Source organism: Primulina eburnea, chromosome 3, assembly GCF_022965805.1.
Source record: "Primulina eburnea isolate SZY01 chromosome 3, ASM2296580v1, whole genome shotgun sequence".
Classification (NCBI taxonomy): Eukaryota; Viridiplantae; Streptophyta; class Magnoliopsida; order Lamiales; family Gesneriaceae; genus Primulina; species Primulina eburnea.
In genome coordinates this window covers 37,370,830-37,398,557 of record NC_133103.1, presented here as the reverse complement: position 1 = coordinate 37,398,557, position 27,728 = coordinate 37,370,830, and the positions used below count along the sequence as shown (strand labels likewise).

Sequence of the window (27,728 nt, the reverse complement as noted above, 5' to 3'; positions counted from 1 at the left end):
AATTAGCGCTTGCCATAGTAATTGCCGGAAGAAAATTACGCTCATATTTGCTATGTCACCAAGTGGTGGTGCTCACCAATCACCCTCTAAAGCAAGTGCTATCTAGTCCAGAGGCGTCGGGTTGAATGGTTAAGTGGGCTGTTGAGCTGAGCGAATTCGGACTTGAGTTTAAACCTCGTCCAGCCATTAAAGCACAAGTTCTTGCAGATTTTCTTGTTGAAATGACCTCTAATGAGGCAGAATGCTCCGTACAGACTTGGGTGGTCCATGTCGATGGATCCTCAACTTCGCACGGGAGCGGAGCCGGGGTGTTGCTAGAAAGCCCTCAAGGTGATAAATTGATGTATTCCATCAAATTTAAATTCTCCACGTCAAATAATGAGGCCGAATATGAAGCACTCGTGGCCGGAATTAAGTTGGCTCTGTCGGCAGGAGCAAGAAGGTGTTGCACAATGATTCCCAGCTAGTCGTTAACCAACTCAATGGAACTTACGAGGCCAAAGAGGAAAAAATGAACCAATATGTGACCCGAGTTAACGAGTTACTCGCTCTACTGGAGAGCTATGAGATAAAACAAGTGCCCAGGGAAAATAATGAAGTGGCAGACCGTCTGGCAAAGATAGCCAGTTCCTGGACTAACATAGATAACAGAACGATAACTTTCTTGACAATTAGTAAAGAGGAGGCAGAGAATGCCGGCTGCAACATCTTTTGCGTAGAAGGAGAAGAACCAAGCTGGAAAGAAGAGATTGTTAACTATTTAATGCGTGACGATCTCGCTCTAGATCCCGTCGATGCCCGTAAGCTAAGGATAAGAGCTGCGCGATTCACAATTATAGATGGAGAGCTTTATAAACGAGGTTACTCTCAGCCATTCCTAAAGTGTCTCACTCCTAGCAAGGCAAACTACGTTCTTTATGAGATCCACGAAGGAATATGTGGAAACCACTTGGGACGGAAAGCATTGGCTGCCAAAACTTTACGACAAGGTTACTTTTGTCCCACCATGAGGAAAGATGCCATGGAATTGGTTAAGCGATGTCGATCTTGCCAAGAGCACACCAATCTCCATCACCAACCCGCGACATTGTTACAACCACTTGGAAGCCCCCTACCCTTTGCCCAGTGGGGAATGGACCTGGTAGGACCTTTCCCCCAAGCTACGGGGCAGAGAAAATTTCTCATAATTGCCATAGATTATTTCACGAAGTGGGTCGAGGCAGAGCCATTGGCGAAAATTTCAGAGAAAGACGTCATAGGTTTTCTTTGGAAAAAGATAGTGTGCAGATTTGGGATTCCCCGAGCTCTTATCTCGGAAAACGGCACTCAGTTCTCTGGAGCAAGAATAAAGGAGTGGTGTCAGGGCCTCTCTATCAAACAACTATTTACGTTGGTCGGCAACCCACAATCCAATGGGCAAACAGAGGTAACTAACCGAACTATCTTGCAACATCTGAAGACCCGTCTTGGCAGCGCTAAAGGAAACTGGGTGGAAGAATTGCAGAGCGCATTGTGGGCTTACCGGACTACACCGCGCACATCGACAGGGGAATCACCTCTCAATCTAGCTTACGGTTTTGAAGCTGTAGCCCCCACTGAGATAGGGGAAACTTCATTGAGGGTGAAACAGTACAAGCAGCTTGAGAATGATCAGGCCCTTCGAGCCTCCTTGGATTTAATCGACGAATTGCGAGAAGAAACATCCGTCCGGGCAGAAAGGTACAGGGCACGCATGGCTAAGGTTTACAATGACCGAGTAAATCCAAGATCCTTCCAAGTAGGAGACCTTGTGATGAGAAAAGCTGATGTTTTGCGTCCAGTCGGAAAACTTGACCCAAAGTGGGAGGGCACCTACAAGGTGGTAGAGATAATCAAGATGGGTACTTATCGCCTCCAACACCAAAATGGGAAAGTACTACCTCGGTCGTGGAATGTAGCAAATCTGAAAAAGTTTTATGCATAGAGGAACATAGTTGAAAAAGAAAATAATAGTTTATGTTTGGTTGTTTCATGTGTTATCATTTTGCCTATGTATCTCCATCATTACATTATTCAATAAAGTTATCAGTTATTCTCCAATGTTAGCAAGAAATTTTTTCAGGTGTAATATTCCGAATACGTATGCTTATATCGTCACCTTCCCATGTAGTCGTCGAGGGCTCCAAAAAAAAAAAGAGGTTTGACCAACCTCGTGGGACTGCTGACATGACGACTCTAGAGGAGGACAACGATGAAACAAGTCCCGGGATACCTCACCACCCTTATTGGGGGTTTAGGACTTCCCCTTGAGACAAAATCTTGGGAGATTGATCTCCTCCCAAGTATACGTGAAAATAAGCATTATGTCATCACAAACAAAGCTACAACACATTGCACTGTATGAAGCAAAATTATAAATGAAGTCATCAAAAATGGAAATCGAGCAACATCAGTGCTCAAATGAAATGACTATCCAATCCATGGGAAAAGACAATAAACAACATTGCGAAAAGTAACGAATGAAAATAAACAAATTTAAGGAGCAATAATAAATGCAACTTTAACGCTATGCTTCCCCCTCAGTGGGGAGGAGATCCAAAGCTCCAATCATCTCAGCATTGTCCGAAGGGACATCGACCATGGAGCCTCCACCCACCTCCGAGACACTGGGCTAATCATCATCACTATATCTTCAGGTACAAGTTTCTTCCTCAGTTGGTTTCGACAATCTAGAACTACCTCATCATGAATGATCATGGCACGATCAAGTACTTCCTCTCTAAATGCAGATGATGCTTTGAAATTCTGAGCGCCTTTCTCCTCAGTCCTTTTCAGAAGATTATTGCCCGCCTCAGAGACAAGAAATTGACCACATGTCTTCACCTCAGTCGAATACTTCTCTTCCAGGATCGAAAATTCTTTTATCTTGTCCACAAGATTTCCCTGAACCTGCAGCAGCTCCATGTTGGCTTTTTCTTTCTCCTGAGTAAGACGAAGTTTCTCTTCTTTCAGCCGAGCAACCTCTTTTCACAGCTTATCTTGACAATTGCGCAGCCTTTCCTCCCGAACTCGCACAGCACTAGCTAACAACAAACCCTGCAAATATAATAACAACCAATTTTAAAACGGACAAATCATGCAAGATTCTAACATAATAAGCACAATACCTGACACGAATTCCAGGCAAGGGAATGAGCAAATGAATCTGTAGACAACGACACTAGATGGACCATGTCATAGTCTCTGACAATGCTTCGTCCTTTCTTTCATCCAATCTCTGGATCATCTAAATCCCAGAAAGAGCCAGCTTTCTCCCTATGGTTCACCCCATCGACAAAGATATGCTTAACACAAGAAATCTTGGAAGGTGCTCCTTCATCGTCCGCACGGACCCTCTTAGGATTCTTTTGCATTTCATCATCAATCTTCCTTTGCACCCCTTCATGAGCTCGTTTTTTTGCCTCCCCTCCTCTCCCATTCGCAGGCCTAATCTCCAAAGTTTTGCTTGATGGCGAATAGTTAGTTTTCTTTTGCGAGTTAGAACTCGACCCACGGACAGGCTCAGAACGTGCCAGAGGGATACCTCTACGCATAGGGTCATGAACATCCCGATTCACAGGCGCTCTAGAGTTGGCCGAAAAGGTTATATAAAAGAAAGAGAATCAGCTATTTACAGTGCGAAATAATATGGAGAACGAAGAAATAACCAACACAGAGTACAAAAAAAATCAAAATTAATACCAGCGGTCATTAAATTCCTAGGGTTAAAAAGTTCTTCAAAAAGACCTAAATCACGACATTGAAGTTGAAGTGCATGGTGATACCCTCTCATCGCAATCACTCGAAGTCCCGAACTACAGACCATGGGTATACCTCACCCGCAGTCCTTAACATAGAAAAAATGAGACTTCCAAGTGCTCATAGGAGACGGAATTCGGGACAAAACTTGCATGTGGCCCGAGGTTGGAAGTAAACGTGCGAATCCGGTTTGCTTCTACGTGCCGAGAAAAGTGAGTGGAACAATTCTACAGACAAAGGCATGTGAATTTCCTTCATCTTATGACAAAAGGCCGAATAAACTATAACGGCATTTGGTGTCAATTGACGAAAGCTCATACCGAGGCTTTTAACCAACTCAACTAATAAAGGTTGCGGAGGAAACATAAGTCCTCCAGTAAAGTATTCAAGGAAAAGGGTGAAATAACCCGGCGACGGTTCTTGACAATCATCTCGAGGTCCTGGAACCTTAATGTCGCACTCGGGTGGTATCCCAAGCACTTCGTGCAAACCCCCGACATCTTGGCCAGACAAAGCATCTTTATCGTCACCGTCTAAAGGTTTGTTCCGTTCAGGATTATCACCCAACAAACGATCCTCTAATGGCATAGATCCCATAGGGAATCCACGAGAGTTTACGGATCGAGGCTTGGAATCACTAAAAAAACCCGAACCACCCAAGAAGTCGGCGTCATCAGACTTTGAAGAGTCACTATTAGAATCATCACTCTCGCTAGAGCTACTTATTAAATTTTGGCTATTCCGGCGGTTGGCCATCAGCAAGGAGTACTCTTTCCCTCGAGGAACACAACCTGCACATATTGTTCGATTTTTTTAACAAAAATAATACCTACAAGCAATACCCAGTCGAGCAAATCCAAATTTATATCAAAAAAATTTAAAGTCGTCAAAAAGACATGTTCCTTGATGGTGGGGAAGGTGATGTTCCTTGAAACCAATACAGTCATGATACCACCAGTAGTTTCAAGACCAGCAGAGAGAGGAGTGACATCCAGCAGCAAAAGACCATGCACCTTCTTGTTAAGTTCCGAAAATTTTCTGAACAAATCCATGCTGAATTCTGCGAATTAGTCACGCGTAATGGTGGAGTGGAAATTAATACCCTCATGGAGTGAGTCAATCTCAATAGTAGTTTGTTCGCTGTACAGTTTTTTTTTTCTCGGGGAAAACAGTGCTACCTTCAGCACGGCCAATACACTAATGCATGCATTGGCTCTACACGTTCATCTCTTTCGGCTCCGTCGAGAAAAACAATCGCATTTTGTTATCTGCACTGGTTTGCTCGGCACGGCTCGTGGCTTTAGCAATGCGGATCTGCGCCAGCCCGACCAAGGAAGAGGCCCGACCAAGGAAGAGGCTGCATGGGTGGCGGGATCCGACCCAAACACGTTGAGGCAAATCTCTGGATCTGTAGCTTTGTTGCATTCTGTTCGAAAGCGTGGCATGTGTTGCTGTGAATAAGCATGCATGGAGAAGAACAAAAAACGATGACTCCAGGAGAAAGAACAGCTTGTCCTCCATTTTGGTTGTCAAAACCTTCAAGATGAGCATCACTAGCAACATCATCGGCTATTGGCTCCTTGATGATACAAAACTTTGCCATGGTTCACACCCATCCACGTTTAAATGAACTGCGTGAAGAGGCCACCGGAATTTCCACCACCGTGTTCCAGAGAAGCCGCCTAATGTTGTCCCGGCGCTTGAATTCCACCACCATACCCCGCTCGCTAATAGCGGTGAGAGCTCGGTGTATACGCCTTCGTTTTCGCCCTCGCCGATCTCTTCCTCGGCGCTGCACATGCTGCTTACCCACATCCACGCCCCGACCATCACTCCAGAGAGCAGTAGCATTCAAAGCCCAAACCATGAAATAAAAAATAAAAAAAAACACGGAGGAGGAGTCTTCGATTTTTATTCCAACCATGAGCAAGGATAAATAACCATCATACTACAATAAAACAAATACGCACAGACAAATAAAAGGCACAATAATAACGAGACAGAAAAGACAGTGCGATAGTGAAGGCAATAATACTACCCAAAAATAATGAAAAGAAGGAGAAGACAGTGCATACCCATTTCTCCAACTACGTTGACTCAGCCTATTGATTTTTGTTTTGTCCTCTTGTGTTTTAATTCATACCTACCCCTATTTATTTATTTTTTTGGTTACAAGGGAGGGGGGATACCCACAATGAACATCTAGCTTAAAATTACTCTTCTAAAAGAGCCAATTCTCATCTTGTCATCGTCGATGATGTCTTGTAGACCCGTGGGAGGATTCCATATGGTTTTGTAACCCCTTTCGTATTTCAAGGCTTCCGAAGCTAGAAAGTCGGCAGCCTTATTTTTTTCTCTGTAGATGTGGTTGACTCTTACTTTCCAATTTCTAGCAAGGAGGCCGAGACAAGTAGTGATTAAGTTAACTAAGGATGAACTTGGTGTTTCTTCTTTTTTGAGCCACTTGACTACTATCTCCGAATCGATCCCAAGAGAGATCTTCTTGTATCCTGAGTTCCAGGCTAGCTCGAGCCCCTTGCAGACTGCCCAGAGTTCTGCCTCCTCGATTGAGCACCAGCCAATGTTGTACATGAACCCCATGATCCAATCGCCAAGATCGGTCCGCAGTATACCTCCCCCACCTGCTTTACGAGCCTTCTGCTTACAGCTACCGTCTACGTCCAATGAAGTCCATCCTTTAGGTGGAGGGCTCCATCGGATGATAGAGTTGGTGTAACCTGGACTGTGGCTTGGCAGAACTGTCTTTGAAGCAAAGGCAGATTTAATTTGAGATAGATGACTCCTGATCCGCTGCTCTTTGAGATCCACGTCCAATTTCGTGTTGTTGAAGACAAAGTTGTTTCGCCAATGCCAAATCCACCAAGCGTAATGGCAAAGAGTATGTTCCAATCCAGATTTTTGGGGGTCTTGGATTTATGTCCTAAGTTTCTCATAAGCCATGCATCAAAGGGTGGATGGAGGGAAGTTTGGAACGCCTTAGGAGGCATAAGTCTGCACCAAATTTTCTTAGCTTCTTCGCATTTTCGGAAGATGTGATCAACGTCTTCCAATTCATATTGACATAGGGCACATGAACCGTTAGTGGTGAAGCCTCGTTTCAGTCTTTCGGTGTTGCTCATAATCTTCCCATGTCTTACTAACCAAATAAAGGTTCTTATTAGATAAGGAATTTCCAGCTTCCAGATGGTTCCCCAAGAGTTGTCCCTTTCCTGCTCATACAAATTCAGTATTAGCTCATAGGCCGAGCTAACAGAGAATTTACCTGTGATTGTGTTTCCCCAGCATCTGATGTCCTCTATGGCCTGGTCTTCACTTAGGATATAGGCTGCCAATGTATTTTCCACATCAATTGGTAGTAACCCGGATAGAGCCCCCCAATCCCAACCTTCGCCTTTGATCCAGTAATCATGAACTTTTTTTTGAATGTCAGCTTGATCAATGCTCTTGAGTAGAAATGTGTACAGTGGGGATTTTTCTATCCATTTGTCTGTCCAAAAGTAAGTAGATGTCCCATTGCGTGCTACTTGTTTTGTTCCTTTTTCCACGTACTGCATTATCTTGGAAATCCCTTGCCACACCTTAGATGAACCTTGTCTAGATTTGAAGCTCCTACTATCGGTGCTATTGCGTGTGTATTTTCCTTTCAGTACTAGTGTCCAGAGGCTCTCTTTTTCTTCCATTAGTCTCCAACCTAGCTTTGTCAATAAAGCTTGGTTTAGAGGATACATTCTTTTTATGCCTAGCCCACCTAGAGATTTGGGGGAGGATACTACATCCCACTTAACCAGGTGACATTTTTGTTTCCCAATCTTCCCTCCCCATAGAAACTTCCGGGTGATTTTCTCGATTTCGGAGCATACTCCCATGGGTAATAGGTTCGTCTGCATAGAGTAAAGTAGGATTGCATTGAGTACCGATTGAACTAATACTTTTCTTCCTGCAAAGCTCAAGTACTTGGTTTTCCATCCCTCAAGCCTCGATTTGACTCTGTCTAGCACTTTCTTGAACAGGTTGTTGGTGACTCTTCCGTGTATAGATGGCACTCCTAGATACCTACCTAGGTCTGTCGTTAGTGGGATCCCTGAAGTAGAGGATAAGTCATTTGCCAACGTAGCGCTCACATTTCTGGAAAATAGGATATGAGATTTTTGGAAGTTGACTCTTTGTCCAGAACTTAAGCAGAATTTGTTCAAACAATCCATGATAATATGCAGCTGGTCGGTTGAAGCTTCAGCAAAAAGAACCATATCATCAGCAAAGAGCAAGTGTGATATGTGAGGACCATTTCTAGATAGCCGGATGGCTTTCCAGGATCCATTATTCACGGCCTCGCAAATAATGTGGCTAAGACGCTCTATACAAAGAACAAATATGTATGGAGATATTGAGTCCCCTTGTCTAATTCCTCTGTTGGGTTTGATCCAGTCCATTTGTTCCCCATTCCACAAGATAGACAGCCTGGAAGTTGTGATGCAATTCATGATGTTTCTGATCCATTCCTTGTTGAGGCCCACGTCAGTAAGTGTTTCCCGTATAAATTCCCATGAGAGTCTATCGAAGGCTTTCTCTAAGTCAATTTTTATGGCCATATACCCTTTTGCACCAGATTTTTTCCTCATGGAGTGAAGTACCTCTTGATACACAATGATATTGTCTGAAATTTGGCGCCCTTGGACGAAGCTGCTCTGGTATGGCCCAATGAGATCAGACATAACAGTCTTTAGCCGATTGGTCATGGTTTTGGTGAGGATTTTATAGCTTACATTGCAGAGGCTAATTGGTCTAAATTGGGTTACGAATTCCGGGTTTGGGACTTTCGGGATCAATGTGAGGAAAGTATCATTTGTTCCCAATGGAGTTTCTCCTGATTCAAAGAAATTAAGAGCATAATCACATGTAGATTTACCAACGATGTGCCACATTTTCTGATAGAAACCGGCAGGGATGCCATCTGGTCCGGGAGCTTTGAACGGAGACATGTCAAAGAGAGCACGCTTAACCTCGTCTGGGGAAAAAGGTGTATGTAAAGCGAGTGAATGAGCTTCTGGCAGTGGTGGGAAGCAGCATCTTCCCACCTGGGAGGGTGCACATGTCTGGTCTGAGGTGTACAGAGAGGTGTAGAAATCTCTGATTTTGTCTTTCAGTAGGTCCGTATCTGTTATCCAAATGTCATTATCATCCTTGAGGGCTTCGATCTTACTTCTACTTCTTTTGACCATGGTAGAGGTATGGTAGAATTTGGTGTTTCTATCACCGGAGACTATCCATTCCTCCCTAGATTTTTGAAACCACAAGAGTTCTTCCTGTTCCAGAACTTTGTCTAATTCTCTTCGCAATTTAGCTTCAAGTTGAAAAAGACTATGTCGAGCTTGGTTACCCAAACTTCTTTGCACACCCTCTATTCTTGCCACTAACTTTCTCTTTCGATGGTGGATATTTCCAAATGTTGAGAAGTTCCAACTGGAAAGTGTATTGGCCAATTTTGAAACATTATCACTGAGCGTATGTTGGTCATGCCATTCGTTTCGAACTACTTTGTGGAAATCTTCATGGGTGAGCCAGGCTGCCTGGAAACGAAAAGGGCCTTTGTATTTGTAGTTTGAGTTTCCAGCAAGTCTAATGAGCAATGGAGCATGATCTGATTGTATGATAGGTAGGTGGGTCGCCCTCGCTTCTGGGAATAGCTCTCTCCATTCTATCGTACACACTCCCCTATCCAGACGAGCCCTTTGAATGTTGCGCTACTGAGACCTCTTACCCAAGTGAATCTGGATCCGGAGAAACCAATATCTATAAGGCCTTGGTTGAAAAGCCAATCGTTGAATCCAGCACTTCTATGGTGGGTTGCACCTTCGGTTGTACTAGTTTCGTGCTCGTTACACACAGAATTGTAGTCACCAACAGATAGCCACGACCCTTGTATGTTAAGGTTTTCCTTGGTGAGATCTTGCCAAAGTCTCTTTCGAAGAGTGGGATTTGGACTTCCATAGACTATTGTAAGGAACCAAGGAACTGAATTGTTTGTCTCTACACGTGCTAGGACAAATTGTGGGTGGGAGTACAAAATCTCCAAGGTGACATCGTCGTTCCAAAAGATCCAAATGCCTCCGCTAAACCCGACTGCTTCAACCCTCACCCAGTTCTCGTATTTCATCTTGTTACATATGGCATCTGCATGTGTTCCTGAAACACGAGGCTCTAGCAAGCCTACAATCTTTGGGTTATGATATTTGATCATATCTTTGAGGTAGCGGTTCAAATCTTTAGAAGCCGCACCTTGACAATTCCAGACCATGAGATTCATGTAGAAATCAAGCGGATTAATATTGCACCTGCAAAATGTGCATCACATTACAAACCCTTCACTAGGAGGCTTAGACTTGTTGGGGCTGGGACGTGCCCAACAAAGTCTCCTTGACGACATCGTTTTCTCCATTATCTGCATCGTGTTCCATGACATCTTCGTCTCCTGGGTGTCTAGTTATGAGGGGAGGGTCTTGGTGGTGCTCATCAACCAAATCTTCTTCCAGAAGGATGTCGGTCTCCCATGAATCCTGGCTTGGCTTGTTATGAATTACCTCCCGAGTTATATGAGTGCCCCCATGTGATCCTCGAACTAATACATGTTCTTCTTCAGCGTGTCTTGCTCGATAATGGTACCCCTGTCTTCCCCTGTTGTTAAGATGGTGTCTTTGTTTCTCATCAATTATAGAGTTGCTCTTGTCGTTATTGTGTGTGTGGACCTCTTTATAATTGACTTGAACATTGGGTCTCCTTCCTTTACCTTCTAAGTGGCCTGTTAGGGTGGGGTTATCATAGTGCTTCTCGGGCCCATCTGCATTTAATCCCATATCGTGGTTGGCTTCCTCTCCTAGTATTTCAAAACTCGAGTGGTGCACGCCGTTGTGGTGGATGGGTATATTTTCCGGACCCCTTGTGTTATTCTGTTTTCCAAAATTATCTGGCCTTCCGAATCTATTTTTGTCAAATTTGCGTGAAGGGCGTGATACCATCATCCAGGGCCCGAATGTTTCCGTAACCTCTGCTGGAATTAGGACTTTCCTATTTGGCTCAATAGGATCTTTGCTGTGCTCTCCTCTCTCGTTTGTCGACTGTGCCGCCGCCCCGTCGAAGTTCTCAGCTGCCTTTGAGGCCTTGCATTCTCCTTGGCGATGACCATACACCCCACATGTAAAGCAAATCAAGTGGATGCCCTCGTACTCGATTTTACGGACTTTTCTTCTCAACATAAACTTAGCGAGGAGTGGTTTGTTGATGTCCACCTCCACGCATATTCTTGCGAATTTGCCTCTCGAGACTAGGCTGGTAGCTTGGTCAACTCGGATGGGCCTTCCAATCTTACTACCTATTTTCATTAGGAAATCTGTATCGTAATATTCAATGGGGAGACAAGGGAATCTTACCCAAACCAAAACTTTTTCTGTATTATCCGAGAGTGGATCAAAGTTAGGGTACCATTCCTTGACGATCAAGTAATGGTCTAGCACCAACCATGGACCACCGTATTTCGCAAATTCGTAACATCTAAGGATGCGAATCGAACGAGAAAATATTCATTTTCCAGAGCTACTAGTTCCAGGGGCGCCTTTGGTTTCCATAGAGACTTTATTCGGCGGAGAAGGTAGTTGTATCCGATTGACCTGCCCATCACCTTGACAATTAAAGTTTGCTGCCAGGGTCTGCGAAGTCTTCTTTTTTCCTCTTGCGAGATCTTGATAACTGGGCATCCTTCATCCTCTTCATATTCTCCGTAGAGGTCGTCGTCCGATATAAATCCATCATTCTCCTTGTATCTATTTGGTAGGTCATTTGCCTGGGTCCCAAGCAGGGTTTCTTTGAAAGTGCTTTGTTTCATTTCGATGGTTGTCGCCTTTGGTGTCTCTATCACCATGTTGACATCGTCGGATCCCACAACGCGATGTTCTGTTGCTATCTTCGATTTTTTCGTGCTTCGTTCAAGGAGGTCTTTTTCCTCTTGAGACTTAGAGAGAAAATTCATCGTCATTCTATTTTCGTATATACCTACCCCTATTTATGAGTGCACGGATGAGTTTAGTTTCCATCTATTTTCAAAGGAAAGATAATCATTCCATCTCAATTTCAAGGAAAGGAATGATATATATATATATGTGTGTGTGTGTAAAACTAAATAAATATTGTTAAATTATTGACGTATTTACTATATGGTAAGTAATAACAATGCTAATATTTGCAAGGGAGAGAAAGTAAAATATAAGACAAAAATCATGTAATATATTTATCGAGATCTCTAAATCAACGACACTTTTGTACCAAAGTCTGCGTATGAAATTGAGTGATTTCCTTATGAATTTTATACTCTCCATCACCTCCATTTACCTGCAGCTGCTCGCGAGTGGGGGGCCTACGATGAGTACAAGACCAACCTATGATGGGTATAAGACCAATTATTTGTTGGGTTAATAAAATCAATTGGTTTAGCATTACTGAGGCCCAAAATATTGATTATGCTTGCAAAAGCCCAATCCCATTAGACTCTCTTAAAAATCTATAAATAGAGGAGTTTCCGCCCAATTGAAGGTATGCACTCATTTTTTATAAAAGCTCTTTAGTTCTTTGAGTTTTCTTTGAACTGCTTACTGACTTGAGCATCGGAGTGTCTATGTCGGGAACCCTCCCGACGCCCACTTTAAGAGTGTTCGTGACGCAGGTGACGCCCAACAAATTAGCGATATATTACCTATGTAGATCCGTTTACCAGCTCGGTGAGCCCATTTACGGGCCTAGTAGACAAGTTTACTAATCAGTCGGATTTCGCGTGCGCAGTCTACTCGACTCTTTTATTTTAGTTGCATCAACGTTGAATCACATTTTTGTGAAGCAGAAAGGAGGGTGATAGATTGGTGGATGGGTTTGTTTGGGGGAAGGTTGATGATATTTTTCCAGAGAAAACGGCCGATGGATTTGGTAGATTTAGAAGACACGATTATTTGAGTGGAGAAAATCACATATTATGTAATTAATAAAAGAACAAAAATGTAAATTTGGCTTTATAAGGAGTTAAAACTAAAATTATGGTGTTGTCAGATAATCATTTATAAATAATTATGCCTAGAGCTAAATCTTAATTCCAAGACGAGTGGAGGTATTTTACTCAAAATTTCCCTATATTTTCTTTTCATAGTTGGATTTTCAAATGCCTAAATTTTTTTTAAAAATATTTTGTTTTGTTCAGTAAGTAATTTTCAATTACATTTTCACAAGGGTAATTTAGCCTAAAATCTTTCACCAAGTTTTCATTTTAGGGATCAATCCCCATATCATAATTGTATATTAAGGGCTCTCCACTTTCATTGTTTTTGCTTCTAGCTCTACAATGCACTTAATCCATTTTTTAATGTAGTATGTGTGTTATAAAACTTAATTATGCTTTCCTAATTAAACCGAGAGAACCCATTTTTCTTGAAAGAGAATTCCGATATCGAGAGTAGAAGAACACGATTATCTTTTTTCTGACATATTTGAGCTCATGTGTTCTTGTTTTATTCAGATTAGAGATTTATTTTGAAGTTGTCACTCACGTACGTTGCTTTTCTTCTTCTGGCAGTCGTTGTCATCCATCTTTTTTCTTCTTCCGGCCGTCTTTGTCATCCAATAACATTCTTCCCTCGTCGACCTCTTTACGGTGCAGTAAATCTTCATCTTCTTCTTCCAGATTTTTTTATTACTCAAGTTGTTCACATTCGAGCTTTATTTTTCAAATTTGAGGTTGATTATTGCAGATTATAAGTTTATTTTTGTGCATAATTGAGCTTGTTTAATCTGCTTTGAAGTTTATTTGAGATCCATTTTACGAATTTTATTATTTAATTATATGATTTTGCATATTTCATTTTCAGATTTTGTATTGTATTGAACTTAAAGGATTGGTGAAGCATAACATAGTTGGAATCTGGTGGTAGTTCGTCTATTGAAGAAATCTTTGGTAGTTGTCACTATTATGGGGAGTTATACATGATATTTTTAAATTATTCCATGAGTTTAATGGACTTATTTTTGTTTTTGTCAGCAGAGTGTGATGAGATTAAGCAAAGGATGGTTTTTTTGCAATATGTAGCTCCTCATGAGAGGATGTATGTTACTTTGAATGATGAAGATGATGTCTCAAATATGATTAAACTGTACATACATTTGAAATTGACAATAACTGAAATACGGGGTTTGAGAAGAAGTGATCAAATGCGAAGTAACATGTATGTTGAAAGGTAATTCTCTTTTGTTTTCGTTATAATTTGATTTTCTGTAATACTGATTTCGTATATGGATTGTACTGCATTGATTGATTTATAGTTCTTTCGTTGAAGATGAATAGTAATGTGAAAAATGCAACAATATGGAACTTAGTCCATTTTCAAACTCCATTGAGGCTTGGCGTATTTGTGTATATAGGAAGAGTTATAATTTTAATGATGACAATGAGTTTAGGATTTGTTTGAAAAATTATGTGGTTGCAACAAAAAGATCTTTCCTGTTTAAGAAAGTGATAGCTTGTAATTATTTGTGAAAGTTTATGCTTCACTGTACAAAGCAGGCAAAAGCTTTGTCATTCAGACTAGCAACCTAAATCACACTTGTGGCAATGATAACATTTGTAGTAGATGTCATCCTATAGCTGATGGTGCATAGGTGACTAATTTTGTGACGGATAAATTGATATGAGAACCACTATATCAGCCTTCCACAATCATAAAGGATTTTCATAGAGATTATGGAATTGTAGTCCAGTATCACAGAGCTTGGATGGATAAGGAGCTAGCAATGCATGATATACATGGTATGGATAGTGGGTCATACGATAAATTACAATGGTAGAGTAGAGCGGTTTTACAAACAAATCCAGGTAGCGAAATGGAGTGTGAAATAGATAATGAGACACAAATTTCCAAGGTTGTTCATGGGCCTAAATGCAAGGTTTTTTGGGTTTGTAAGTGGCTACCGGGCATTAATTTTTGTAGACGGTTCTCATATAAGAATAATTGTAAAGGCATCATATTGATGGCCGTGTCTAAATATGGTAATGATTATATGTTTTATGTGGCCTACGCGGTGGTGGATGCGAAAAATGATGGTAATTGGATGTGGTTTTGTTGGAAGTTGAGAAATGTGTTCTTATCACATGCGACAATGTTTGATCAATATACTTTTTTCCGATAGACATTCTGAGATCATTAAGGTCGTTGAAGTGATGTTCCCAAAAAATAATCATGCTTTTTAATGATCTGGATGATTTTTAAATTACACGTGGGGAGATGTTGCGTACTGATTCCTTTGCGAGAAAATTGTTGCCCATATCGGTGATGGGCGGGTTGAAGTAGAACGAAATAAATACCTATATGGTTGTTTATTGAGTTTGATGGTTAGTATGTATTTTCATTAATCTATTGATCAACCGACATTAACTCGTAGTTCATTACTTATTCTAATAATCTGTGAATGTAGACATGATTGTATGATAATATATATTTGTTTGCCATTCATGCAAGTTTCAGGAAAATTCCCGTGTTTTTTGTGGATCAATTTCTGCCGAAGATTTGTTTAATTCAACTACTGGACAAATTTCTTCTTCATTATTTAAATTTTATGCAATATTCTCCTAAGAAATAAGTTGTTCATGTTTGGCATTTTAACATTGCAATTTTATGTTAAAATCAGGTTGTTCTTTTAGTTTCATTCCCTGAGAAAATGATGTTTGTTGAGGATTTTTCTTCCGGTGGTGAGATATGTGAATGTTATGCAAATTTATACTTTGTGAAAATAATGCTAGTTTTTTTAGGTTTGTTGTTGAATTGTGTGATCACTTTGTTACAAGTAACATTAACAATGAATGAGTATCTTCTGAAAAATAATGTGACTCGTTTGGAGAATATTGCTAGTGAACAATCTTCTAAGATTGAGAAGTTAAAATGCAAATACGGTTCCAAGAATGTAGGGAAAACACTAAGGGCAAAAAGGTTGTTGATCAGAATGTTGATGTTAGTTTGAATGACTTATACCGTGTGTAGCTTAAGGTGGAAGTTCCAAAATATTATGAAAATGTGAAGGATGTTGAGGATGAAATGGAGGATGGAGTTGGTAAGATAGATGAGAAAGAAGGTGAGTGTAAGAACCTAAAATATATTATCCGGTAATTTGGCATAATTGGAATAATTATTAAGTTGTAAATTTAAATAATTATTTATGCAAAATAATTTTTTTAAAGTGTTTTAAAAATATGAATTTTAGAATATAAGAGAATTAATTGATATGAAATTTATATAGAGTTTAAATAATACACGAGAGCAAAATAAATACAAATCGAGATAACTGGGCTTGAGTTACTATTTTTAGTAATTTAATATTAAATGCATACATATACACACGATATACTCACGCACACCATTAAAAGAAGAAAGGAGGAGGAAGAGAAAAGAAGAAACCCACCTTCTCCTCCAAACCATTCTCGTAGCTATAGTAGCAACTGCTGTAAAGTCGTCGTATCTCCTTCGTCCGGAGTCAAAAATTAAAAATTCTTGAAGGGTTGTGTTCCTAACGTCCTAAGTTCAGTTCAAGCCATAAATTGAAAATTTTGAGCAAGGATCCATCTAGATTGAAGCTTCTGTTCGAGGCTCTATTTTGCATAAAATTAGGTCCAGTTTAGGTGACATGTTTCTCTTGTTGCTACAATTTTTACGACTAGAATTTGTAGAAATGACATGAATCAATATTGTATTCTTCGTGTTGGCTATCATTGACCACTAGAACTATCGACTTTCAGTTAGTAATGGATTTGATATGAATTTTCTACCAAAAATGTGTCCAAACTGTATTCTATTTTGGATTATGGATGCAAACCTACTGTATTTTGGGCATATGAGCTTTGTGTACTCGGATTTTAGAATTTTGGTTCCAATGAAATTGTAGATCTTTGAGTTATCTTTGCAATGATACTATAATCGTTTAAATCTATAAAGAATTGACAGAGTTATGTTTTTTTTTTTTGTGAAACAATGAAAATTATGGTCAAGTTTAGGTGAGCTGTTTCTTTTGTTGCTACGATTTTTACAGCTAGAATTTGTAGAAATGACATAAATCAATCTTGTAGTGTTGGCTATCATTGAGCACTAGAACTATCGACTTTCAGTTAGTAATGGATTTGATATGAATTTTCTACCAAAAATGTGTCAAAACTGTATTCTGTTTTGGATTATGGATGCAAACCTACCATTTTTTGGGAATATGAGCTTTATGTACTCGGATTTTAGAATTTTTTTCCAATTAAATTGTAGATCTTTGAAATGATACTATAATCGTTTAAATCTATCAAGAATTGAGAGAGTTATGTGTTTTTTTTTTGTGAAACTGTGCAAATTATGGTCAAGTTTAGTTGAGCTGTTTCTTTTGTTGCTATGATTTTAACAGCTAAAATTTGTAGAAATGACATATATCAGTCTTGTACTTTTCTTGTTGGCTGTCATTGACCACTATAATAATCGACTTCAAATTATATATTTATTTGATATGAATTTTCTACCAAAATGTGTCAAAACTGTATTCTGTTTTGGAGTATGGAAGCAAAACTACTGTATTTTGGACATATGACCTTTGTGTACTCGGATTTTGGAATTTTGGTTCTAATGAAATTGTATTATTATGAGTTATCTTTGAAATGATACTAAAATCGTTTAAATCTATCAAGAATTGAGAGAGTTATGTGTTTTTTTTTTGTGAAACTGCTCTGCTGCTAGAACCTGTCCGAGAACAGAATGAATATAGTGAGTTCAATGAAATTTTGTGCACAAACGATTGGGAATTTGAATACGGTTTCAACTGGACAAACTTAATAATTGATTTCTTTCATTTCCAGTGGGCGGATATTGATTTGAGTCAACATTGAGTGAGATATGAATTTTATGCTTTTAATTGCTGAATCTGGAACTGTAATGTTGGAACTTTTCAAGTTCGCAATCTTGATTTTGATGTTAACAAAACTTGTTATTTTGTGTTACTAATAATCTACCTTAGTGTACAGAAGATATGATCAGTTATGAGCTGTTAAATCAAAAATTGAAGACTCAACTGATCGCACAAACTAAATCAGCCCAGCTGTTACGTAAATTGAGCAGTTCAGCTGATTGTTCAGTTAATAGATGATTCAGCAGGAGAACCTCAGAGCCGAAGGAGTGTTCAACTGATGAGAAGCCCAGCTGATCAGTTCAACTGAACGAGGGTAAAATCAGTCCAACTGACGAGTCAACTGATTTCACTAGCCTAACTGAATATCAGTTCATCTGACTAGTTTGGAGCGTCAGTTAAGAATCTCTCAGTTGTAGATGAAGACAAACTCAATGAGTGGATTCCAGCTATACACAAAGGTACAAAGTATTTGTTCAGTCAAAGGACAATAATGGACGTTGCATCAGAGCATTAAAGACAAACGTTTCAGAAGAGCAGTCGAAAAGTCGAGACACAGAGTCCAAGAAACGAATTCAAGATGCAACAGATACAATAAATGAGTCTCACTGTATGATCAGTTTCGCGCCTATATAAAGAGGAGATCAGTGAAGACGAAATATATATATAGAGAGAGAGAGACCAACACAACCCAAGAAAATAAAGGGCACGCTAAATGCTTATCAGCTTTCAAGAACAAATCAGCCAGAGGGACACTTCAATGTGTTATCAGCTTAGATTAGAAGGTTATTTCCCTCAGTGTGAGAACATCCTTGTTCATTTCTCACACACAAAAACACTCTCTCCGCCCAAATACAGTCTTGCACAAAGACGTTAAACTTGTGTATATAGTCTTTGACACATAGACGTTAAAGAAGTGTTGGCTGGAAGGTGCTGTCTTCAGTCTAGGCTAGGAGTTCAGTTAGGCAGTAGATAAGTCCTAATCTAAGTGGGTTTGTACAAGTAGTTGTATAAATCAATGTCTTCTAGTGAATCCTACCCGAGATGGTAGAAGGGGTGACGTATGAGCAATTGAAGTCTTCGAATATCCATAAACATATCTTTTGTATTTAACTGATTAATTGTTGTTTTCAAACTGTTTGGATCAGAAAGAGTATCCGTCAGTTCAGTTGTCACAATAACTGAACTGATGAATGAAAAAAATGATCTACCCTTTTCCAGTTATTCAGTTCACATAAGTTAAATCGTTTTCAAATATAACATGTTTCTTCACGAAGGATTACTTCGAGTATTTTCCGCTTGGTCTTAAAATCGAACTCGAATTATTTCATCGGTGTTAATATTCTTATAACACGAGCTATTGCAGCTCATTGGAGAATATTGTGTTTGAAGCATCTTATGGTGTTAGCACACACGATCCTTCATGTAAAAAAAGATAGTTTCATGGTTTCTGTTTTTGAGCATTTAATCTTGTCGAGATGATCAAACTTCTTGTTATTTCTTCCGGTGAAATTTGGTTTTATTCGGATTATTGTTATGTGTTTTAAGCCGAGGAACTTTAAAATTTTTCATCGATCGTTGTTTGTTGGTATAGATATGTTATAGTTCGATAACATATAATGGTAACACTTAAATTATGTTTTAAGCATATTTATGTGTTGTTATTGTTGTTTATGTGATTATGTGAAAATTTTGAGTTGTTAAGTGCCTTATTGAGTTATATGTTCAGTTCTATGACATTTTGTCTAGGGCATACTATTATGACATATATCTTGAGCCCTATCGTTCTTGTTGACCAGTTATTGTTATGCATTGTTATTTGGCATTGGTTGTTGTATAACTCGGGATCAGGGTGTGGCTGATAGGCTTATATTGATACACATGAAACCGTAGTTAAAATTGATCAATCACATTGTTAGTGTAGCCCTCAGGGTGATAGTTGAGATTGTGATATCTAGTTTTGGTTGTTTGTGTCATTTCTGTTATATTTCGTTACAGCTGTATGGAGGCCGAGTTGGGGATGTTGATTAGCACAGCCTGCCATTCCTCGCATACTTTACAGAGTGGTTTAGCTGCATGACGAGGTAGCTCCTCTTTGTTGCTCGAGCATTATTCTTGTTGATCTTATCGTTCGTTTGGCTCTGTTTGCTCAGTTGATATTGAGCTATGTTCATGCATTTCACATTTCATCTACACATATGTTTATGCATGATTTATGTTATTGTCATATTTGTTGAACTGTTTCATACCATAATCTTAACCTCAGTTATTTACTGAGGAACTAATGTGGTTGCTTTTTGGCACCATGGTAGATCTCCCGAGTGGTTTTGAAGCACTAGGCGGAGGTTCCGCGGGCAGAGCTCATAATTGAGGTTGGATTGTTTGGTTTTGGTTTGTCAGAGTCTGCCACATAGCTATATTTATATATTTTGAGTTGTGGTCAGTTTTATGTCGCTCTTTATTATCTGGGGAGATGCCTTGTGTATCTGTATAAGCATTTGGATTGATCGCTACTTGTTTGGATTTAATTTTTGTTGTTTGGGAGCCTTCACGGCTTATTTGAACTGTTGTCTGTGATATTTATGTCTTGTGTCTGGTCGGCACTTGCATGCGTTTGTTTATGAATACTGCAACGTCGTCCTTGAGTCATTTTCCTTTGACGTGTATTTTAAATTTTTGACATGTCCTATTTACTGGGAGGTCATGCCGAAATTTTTCAAAGTCTTGAGGTCCATTTTAAAGTATTTAAAACCATTTTTCCACTGCAGATTTAAATAATTCATTATTGTTTGATAATTAAACGTAATTTAAGGTATTGGGTCTCACAGTGAGAAAATGAAATTGAAAGTAAAACTGACTTGGAACATGAGTAGATTGTTGATAATATGAATGTTGATTATAGTAAAATGACCTCGAAGGCCGATGAAGATATTGCAGGTCGAAATGTTGATGAACAGGTTTCAAAGATGCTATTCGACGAGAGTAATGCTGTAAGTGAGATTGATCCTAAAAAGTTGACAAACGTAAGAAAGAGAGTAGAACATTCTAGTAGGAGAAACAAAGAGAGTTTGATAATGCGCTCAGGAGAATTTTGAGAAGACTGAGAGGGAAATCTAGTAGTTTGGTTGGTAGTACAACAAATGTTATTAATATGTATGATTTATCATTTTTTTATTGTTTGATTATATGTGACTTATACTGGGTTTTTTCAATTGTCGTATGTTTGATCAAGATGAAAACATTGTAGATTTTGATTAAATTTCGAGAGAAAAAAGTCACATATTTGTTACATTTTATATTTGATTAGTGTACTATGTTATTTGTGGACTGTTGTGTAGTGTGGAATGACACGTACCTGTCAGTGGAAGGATCTGAATTATGCAATCTGCTGTCTGGAAATGAAGTCTGGGGAGAGATAATAAAATGCCACTTGAAAATTCTGTGTCGCTCACATTTTTTCCCAATCGAGATGATTTTTGTTGTTTTGAATGCACATGTTTCATTGCATTAGTTATACATTGTTTTCTGTTATTAGATTCTGTTATACAAAAATAGCTAGTTTCTTTTCAATCAACTATGTTCTTGACCATGAGATTGTAATATAATTTGTACTATATTTGTGTTCAACCAGTGCTCATATTATTAAGTAATGGATGCTGCATATATATATATATATATATATATATATATATTACTACATTTGTGTTCAACCAGTAATAATATCAAACATGATACCCAATGCTCAACCCTTAACAAACAGTTTCATCAAAACTATTACAACAAAATAAATAAACTAAGCTAGAATCATGTCACTCAAAACACTATATGAATCACAAAGCTTCCAAAATGGGGTTCAAATACCAGAAAACATATTTCCCAACATTTTCCTTGCATGTGCGTTTGTTATGAACTTTCTGATGGCATCGATCACAAGTAAGCAAGTCTGCGATGGGATTCTCTTCATGCGATGACAACCTAGTTGACAATGGGCATCAGGTGCATGTATCCCATGTTGATCAGTCAACGATGACCCGGCTTCATCCAAATGCATATCAGTTGTAGGTATTGGATTAATGATGCATTTAGACACAACTCGATATGTCTCTGCTTTGGCATATCATTCACAATAGTCGTAAACATAATTGGAATTCGTCTCTATTGCAGCACATGCGTTTTGGCATGAATCTTGTACATTTGCCAAACTTTACAGAAGCACTTCCGCATATGCAAATCAACAACACAAGTTTTTTCTATGTCAACAACCTCAAATGTCCACCTAGTTGACCTGTCGACTGTCAAGATCCTTGATTTGTTGTACATGGCAACTAGTTTCTTTTCCTGTTATGGGGGGTTAACTCATTTTCATTATTTAGATTCAAATATAATCAACAATCGCAAAACTTGTCAAGCTTCTGACATGTTTCACCCAATTGTTCCATGACTCAGTGATGTTATTGTTCATCACCAGGAAATAAATAATTGAGGAGTAAAGAATTGTCAACCGGGAAAATAACAAAATTGAATAAAAACAAGATAAACATCATCGCAAAGTCCTCATTGTATCTTTTTTGAAGATTGTACGGCCTATGGGTAATAAATAACCTTCATCTCAACTCCTACTCGTTTTCGAAACAATCCTCACAAAAATAAAAATATAAACCCAAAAAGGCACAAAGTCATAAATTAATCAGAACTAATAAATTTTTTTTTTTTAACAATATAAAAAATAAACCGAATTTTTTTTGCAATTAATTGGGAACTGATATTTATACGCGCGCATACACACACTTGTACAATGAACATAAACCAGTATTCATTAAGGTAACACTAGAAATCCACATCTTGCACACAAAAAACACAATTATATCATCATATTCATAAAATCCAAAGCTGTTATTTTATCAATTAATTACATTAATTAAAATTGAAGAAAATCAATTGTTTCAAAAGAATTATCTACGAGATAAACCTTAATGTCAATGCATTATCCTATTTTTTAAAACTTGTGTACCTCGTTTTTCAAGCGAAAACACTCGTTCGAAAGGAGAAATGGAAAGAGAAATAGCTCGCCAGAAGTTTTCCTCGCAGCTTGAGAAAAATAAACCTTCTCTTTGAATATTTCAGATGGCTCGCCAGCCTCGGTTAGAAGGCAAACAAACACAAAATCTAATAAGTTCGTCGGACCTAAGCTAAGCTACAATATTTATAATGTCACATGTGGAGGAGAATAGACGCGAGAAGTATAGAATCGACATCGAAAGAGGATAAATCGATGCACGAAAGTTGTTCTTGAACACGTATGGCACAATTATCCAATACATTGGATAATACACATAATTCTATAGCTAATTGTTAAAACATAATAATGACAACGACCAAGTGCACTCCTCTATTGAATCGATTAACTAATGGTATAATTTGAAACATCATAGGTTTTGTCATGTTGAAGAAGTGCTCAAACACGTATAAACATATAAAGGTATGACCAATTTGTCAAGTTAGCTCCAAAACATGCCAATGATATCTTAAGTATAATGCCACGTTTGGTTACTAGGATGAGATTAATAATTATAGGATAATAGAAGAGATAAGAAAGTTTATTACATGGATATTTAGTACAAGGGTTTAAAGTGAGTTTATGTTTGGTTCTATTTATTCAGTCCGGATAAATACTAGTACAATATTTAATTTTCCATATTTACCCCTAAAAAAAGTACATATCACTCTTCCTTTCTCTTTGACTCCAAGGACAGATCTAGCCAAATACTCTCTCACGCAATGTTGCTATTTCGCCTTTCGTAGATTAGAAATCCGATCTAGAGCATAAGAAGATACGTGAAAGTAATTCAAGGTGATGTGTTGCAAAATGTTCCTCCATATTTTTTTTATTTCGGAATATTTCAAAATCGCAAGAAGAACGAAAGTATTTAACCCTTCGTTGTTTTTCGTTAATTTTGATGTCTTCGTTTGTTTGACAAGTAAAATATGCAGGTCTGTAGACCGTTGATTTATCGAAGTACAACGTGCAAGGTTGGTTTGAAGGAAAAATCTAAGGACGAAACGATGCAGTCGGTGTGAACTTGTTGTAACGCATTCTCAAAATTCTTTGAATGCTCCCCAGTAGCTGGATCGTTTCCAAAAATTTCACCCCAATCATTGAAATGCATCCACTGCTTATGCCGCATTGCTCTAAAACTTGGGTCATGCTGCATCAATCATCAAGTGAAGGAGTAATCAATAGACTTTCTAAAGTTTCGAGATTACAAATACCTATTAATTCCAACAAACAATGTATATATTTCTTTTCCAATATTTCACCATTTTCTTTCACGATCCAGACATACTTTTGTCCAAAGGTCAAAGTACTATACAATACATACCTTCACAATTGATTCCCAACTCTCGTCTGTAGCATCGATCGTGTTGTCAGTATCATTCCAACCGACACCACTCTTGGATAACAACGTCACCAAGGTACTATATGTTTTCTTCCATACATGGATTTTAGAATTTATGTGAGGATTCCCACGTATATTTGTTCTTGGAATTGCTGTCTGCATTGTATTCTCCAACAAAGTCAAGTAACCCGCTTTAAAACCATTCTCACTTTTCCAACCCTTGGTCATTATTTATTTGAGCGACTGTATTAAGACATCTTCTTCACGGCCACTCCATTTTTGCCGTGTCTTGTCCGGTTTCTTGTACCTCGCACTACGGCTACCAGAAGTTGCTACACTGTCCATGAGTACAAGAAAGCTGAGTGGAGTATTTCTGTCATGAAACGAACATCATAAGTACATGTTAGAGTACTCATTGAGAAACTAAAAATGATAAAAACCAAAAAAATGCCTAAATGTAACATTAAAAGATTTAAGCTGCATATACAATGTCATTGAGTGAAAGTTCCGTCAATTACACTCATTGCTCTGAAAACAACTACAACATCAGATTTAGAAAAACATAAAAAAGATGTGCAACCCCAGACAATGACATATTACAGAAAGAATAGCTAATTGTAGGTGTTCCACATGGACATTGCACACTGATCTCGCCAATTAACCCACTCGTTCGACGCCTCAAAACTGTTTATATACTCATTCTATGTATCATGAATGGGACTGCCGACTTCTTCTTCGTTTTCCTCTAAAGGATCATCGAGCATTTGATTATGGATGAAATTATGTAATAGAATGCAAGCAAGAATTATTTGGTTTTGAACATGCAAGGGGTAGAACGAAGGACTTCGAAGAATAGACCATTTCTTTTTCAACAAACCAAATGCTCTTTCAATAATGTTTCTTGCTTGTGAATGCCTCCAATTGAATAACTCCTTATGATCTTGTGGGGCGGATGCACGATTTCGCCAAGCATCCCTATGATATCTAACTCGTCTGTACGGAGTCAAAAAACCCTCGACATTAGCGTAACCATTGCACAACGGTTAAATATCAAATAAGAATTCTCTAGGACAAGATTTCATGGTAAATGTTCGCAGAACTACAAAAGTAGACACAAATAGACAACAAACTTATTCACACATAACCTCTAGGGACCTTGAATGCATCATCCCGAGTTAATGCATCTCTTAAAAACCCTGGCGTCAGTGGCAGATCCCTCCCATCCAGTAAGAGCATAAATGAAGTTCATATTTCTATCACAAACACCCAACACATTAACCACAATATTTCCTTTTCTTGTTCTATATTTGTCTTTGTTTGTGGCACGAACATGTACTCCGATATGAGTTCCATCCAACGCACCAAGACAACCCTTTCACAACAATGAAACGAGTTAAATAATTCTTAGACAATACTGAATTTAATTAAAAAAAAGTTGATCGACAACTAAAAAACCAAACCAATTTTGTAAAAGAGTAATACCTCAAACCATTTCCAAGGATCGTTGTCACAATTCGCATCCACAGGGGTAGGCTTCACAAGAAGTAACGTATGCAACTTCAACAACACACACATAACTTCATGAAAATGTGCGTTGACTGTCTGTCCACTACGCATGTAATCATGACTGGTTACCCGATTTTTCTTTCGGTGTACCAATATAGACAAAAACATTGCAACCTTCTCTTGGATGCGGACATATCGAGAACCTGTTAGTCCTCCTAAATTCATTAAAATATAGCACAACCTTCGGAATTCGTTTCGGTTCATTCTCAAGTTCAACATGCATTGAACATCCCCCGCACCAATAATCATATTCAAATGACTAAATTGAGCATTGATTCTTTGTGTCATGTTGTACGAAACAGGTCTGGTACGAGTGACACGACGTCGATGGGAAACCATTCTCGTACGTGGTCAGATAGAAGACACAACATCAATAAATTTGTAAACAACAGTTGTTGTACCATTAGAACCAGTAGAAGGTTTCTACGTTTCATGTCCATCTTGCCACAACACTCAACAAACGACAAGACATAAATATTCAGCCGCACAAAAAAATAATACTAACGAAAATTAAAAAAAGAACATAGTCACTAAAAGGAATCGTGTTTGCAAGTTCGCACTTTGTGGGATATGAGAAATCGTGTGCATTTTATTACAATAAAATATAACGAAAATATTCATTTTCGAAAACTAATGTATTATCACTGAAGACTTTTGAATGCACGATTGAAGCCTCAAATATTGGATTGCACTTAAAATTCGGTGATGGAATTCAATACTTACATCCGAAAACGAAGAAGAACTGATTAATTTGTAAAACAAATCAGTCGCTGACAAATTTAACAAATTTTTCTTGAAGTAGATTAGTTACCTGCTGACAGTAGGTCATTGACAAACTACTTGGGAGCCCGAACTGGATTTCAGCAGACGATGATATGCAGTAAACCACAACCAAGAACAAAGGCCGCCATTTTCAATCGAAGAGAAGAAATAAGTGAGAAATGGGAATCCACGTTGTTAAGGTAGGGCGAAGGGTAATCTTGGAAAAGAGACAAGCCTTCTGATCTACCGTAGAAATGTGGACTAAGAATACCTTCTTGACTTTGGGATTCAATTCCTTCATTTTCACGTTTCTACAGTGCCTCAATCCCGGGCCCATGGTTATACGAATTGGTCTAAAAATTGAACCAAACACTTGACTAAAAGTGTTATCCTACATTAATCCCAAGTACCAAACGTGGCATAAGCGTACCGATCAAAGTATCAAACCAAGGACTAGCCAAGTTGATAGCTTGGCTCATGCTCATCCTTTGATAGAAGATTGCAAAAGTCATGTAATTGTTTTACAATGGTCAAATCATCATATACCTACAGAGAAATATAGGGATCCTTAGAATGAGTCTAGGATCGTACATTTGCTTGAAGATCTTGATGCTCTCATTGGTAGCAAATTTTTACATGATGAGTTTCATCATGTTGAAAGACGAATAAAAAGAAATTTTTCAAAAAGTATCTATCTGTTAGAGTTAGTGACCAAAATTCTATTAAGTTTAGTCCAAAATAAATTTTGTGAAACTGCTGAGTACAATGGAAATTTATTATGGGGATTATTCATAAGTCAGACTGTGGCAATACCATGTGACATCATATAAGTATTTATTTTTTTAATTTTATTTGGAAAATATTTATGACTTTTTCAAGTAAATCAAGATTGACTACTTGACATATAACGCCAACACGAAAATGTTTAGGGTGCACATGGATTCATAAATTTAGAGTTAAGGATTTCAATCGATAATGATGAATCAATCCCACTTGTTTGAGTATTTTTAAAACCCATGTACTTTAAATCATTCATTTTGCATTTTAACTTGTTTATTTATTAATTGATGCAATTAATTAAAATTCCTACAAAATATAGTTTATGGGTTGATGAAACACTAGCAATAATAATTTTTATGATAACAAAACTTGTTATTATGTTGCTAACATATTTTATTAAGTGTGTAGTTGGTATATTACAAGCTGAAACTTTTGAGAAGCTTGAATTCATCTTTGATGAAAATCTGGCACAAC

General features: G+C 38.4%; 1 protein-coding gene across 1 annotated transcript; it reads right to left on the bottom strand.

The window, feature by feature from the left end:
• Positions 1 to 6,452: 6,452 nt before the first annotated feature.
• On the bottom strand, positions 6,453 to 11,824 carry LOC140827326 (uncharacterized). Its single transcript, XM_073189979.1, has 4 exons — positions 11,460 to 11,824; positions 10,204 to 11,343; positions 9,557 to 10,130; positions 6,453 to 9,365 (listed from the first exon to the last, which is right to left on the bottom strand). Exons 1-4 carry the CDS (start codon positions 11,822 to 11,824, stop codon positions 6,453 to 6,455), a joined length of 4,992 nt encoding a protein of 1,663 aa, XP_073046080.1.
• Positions 11,825 to 27,728: the final 15,904 nt, after the last annotated feature.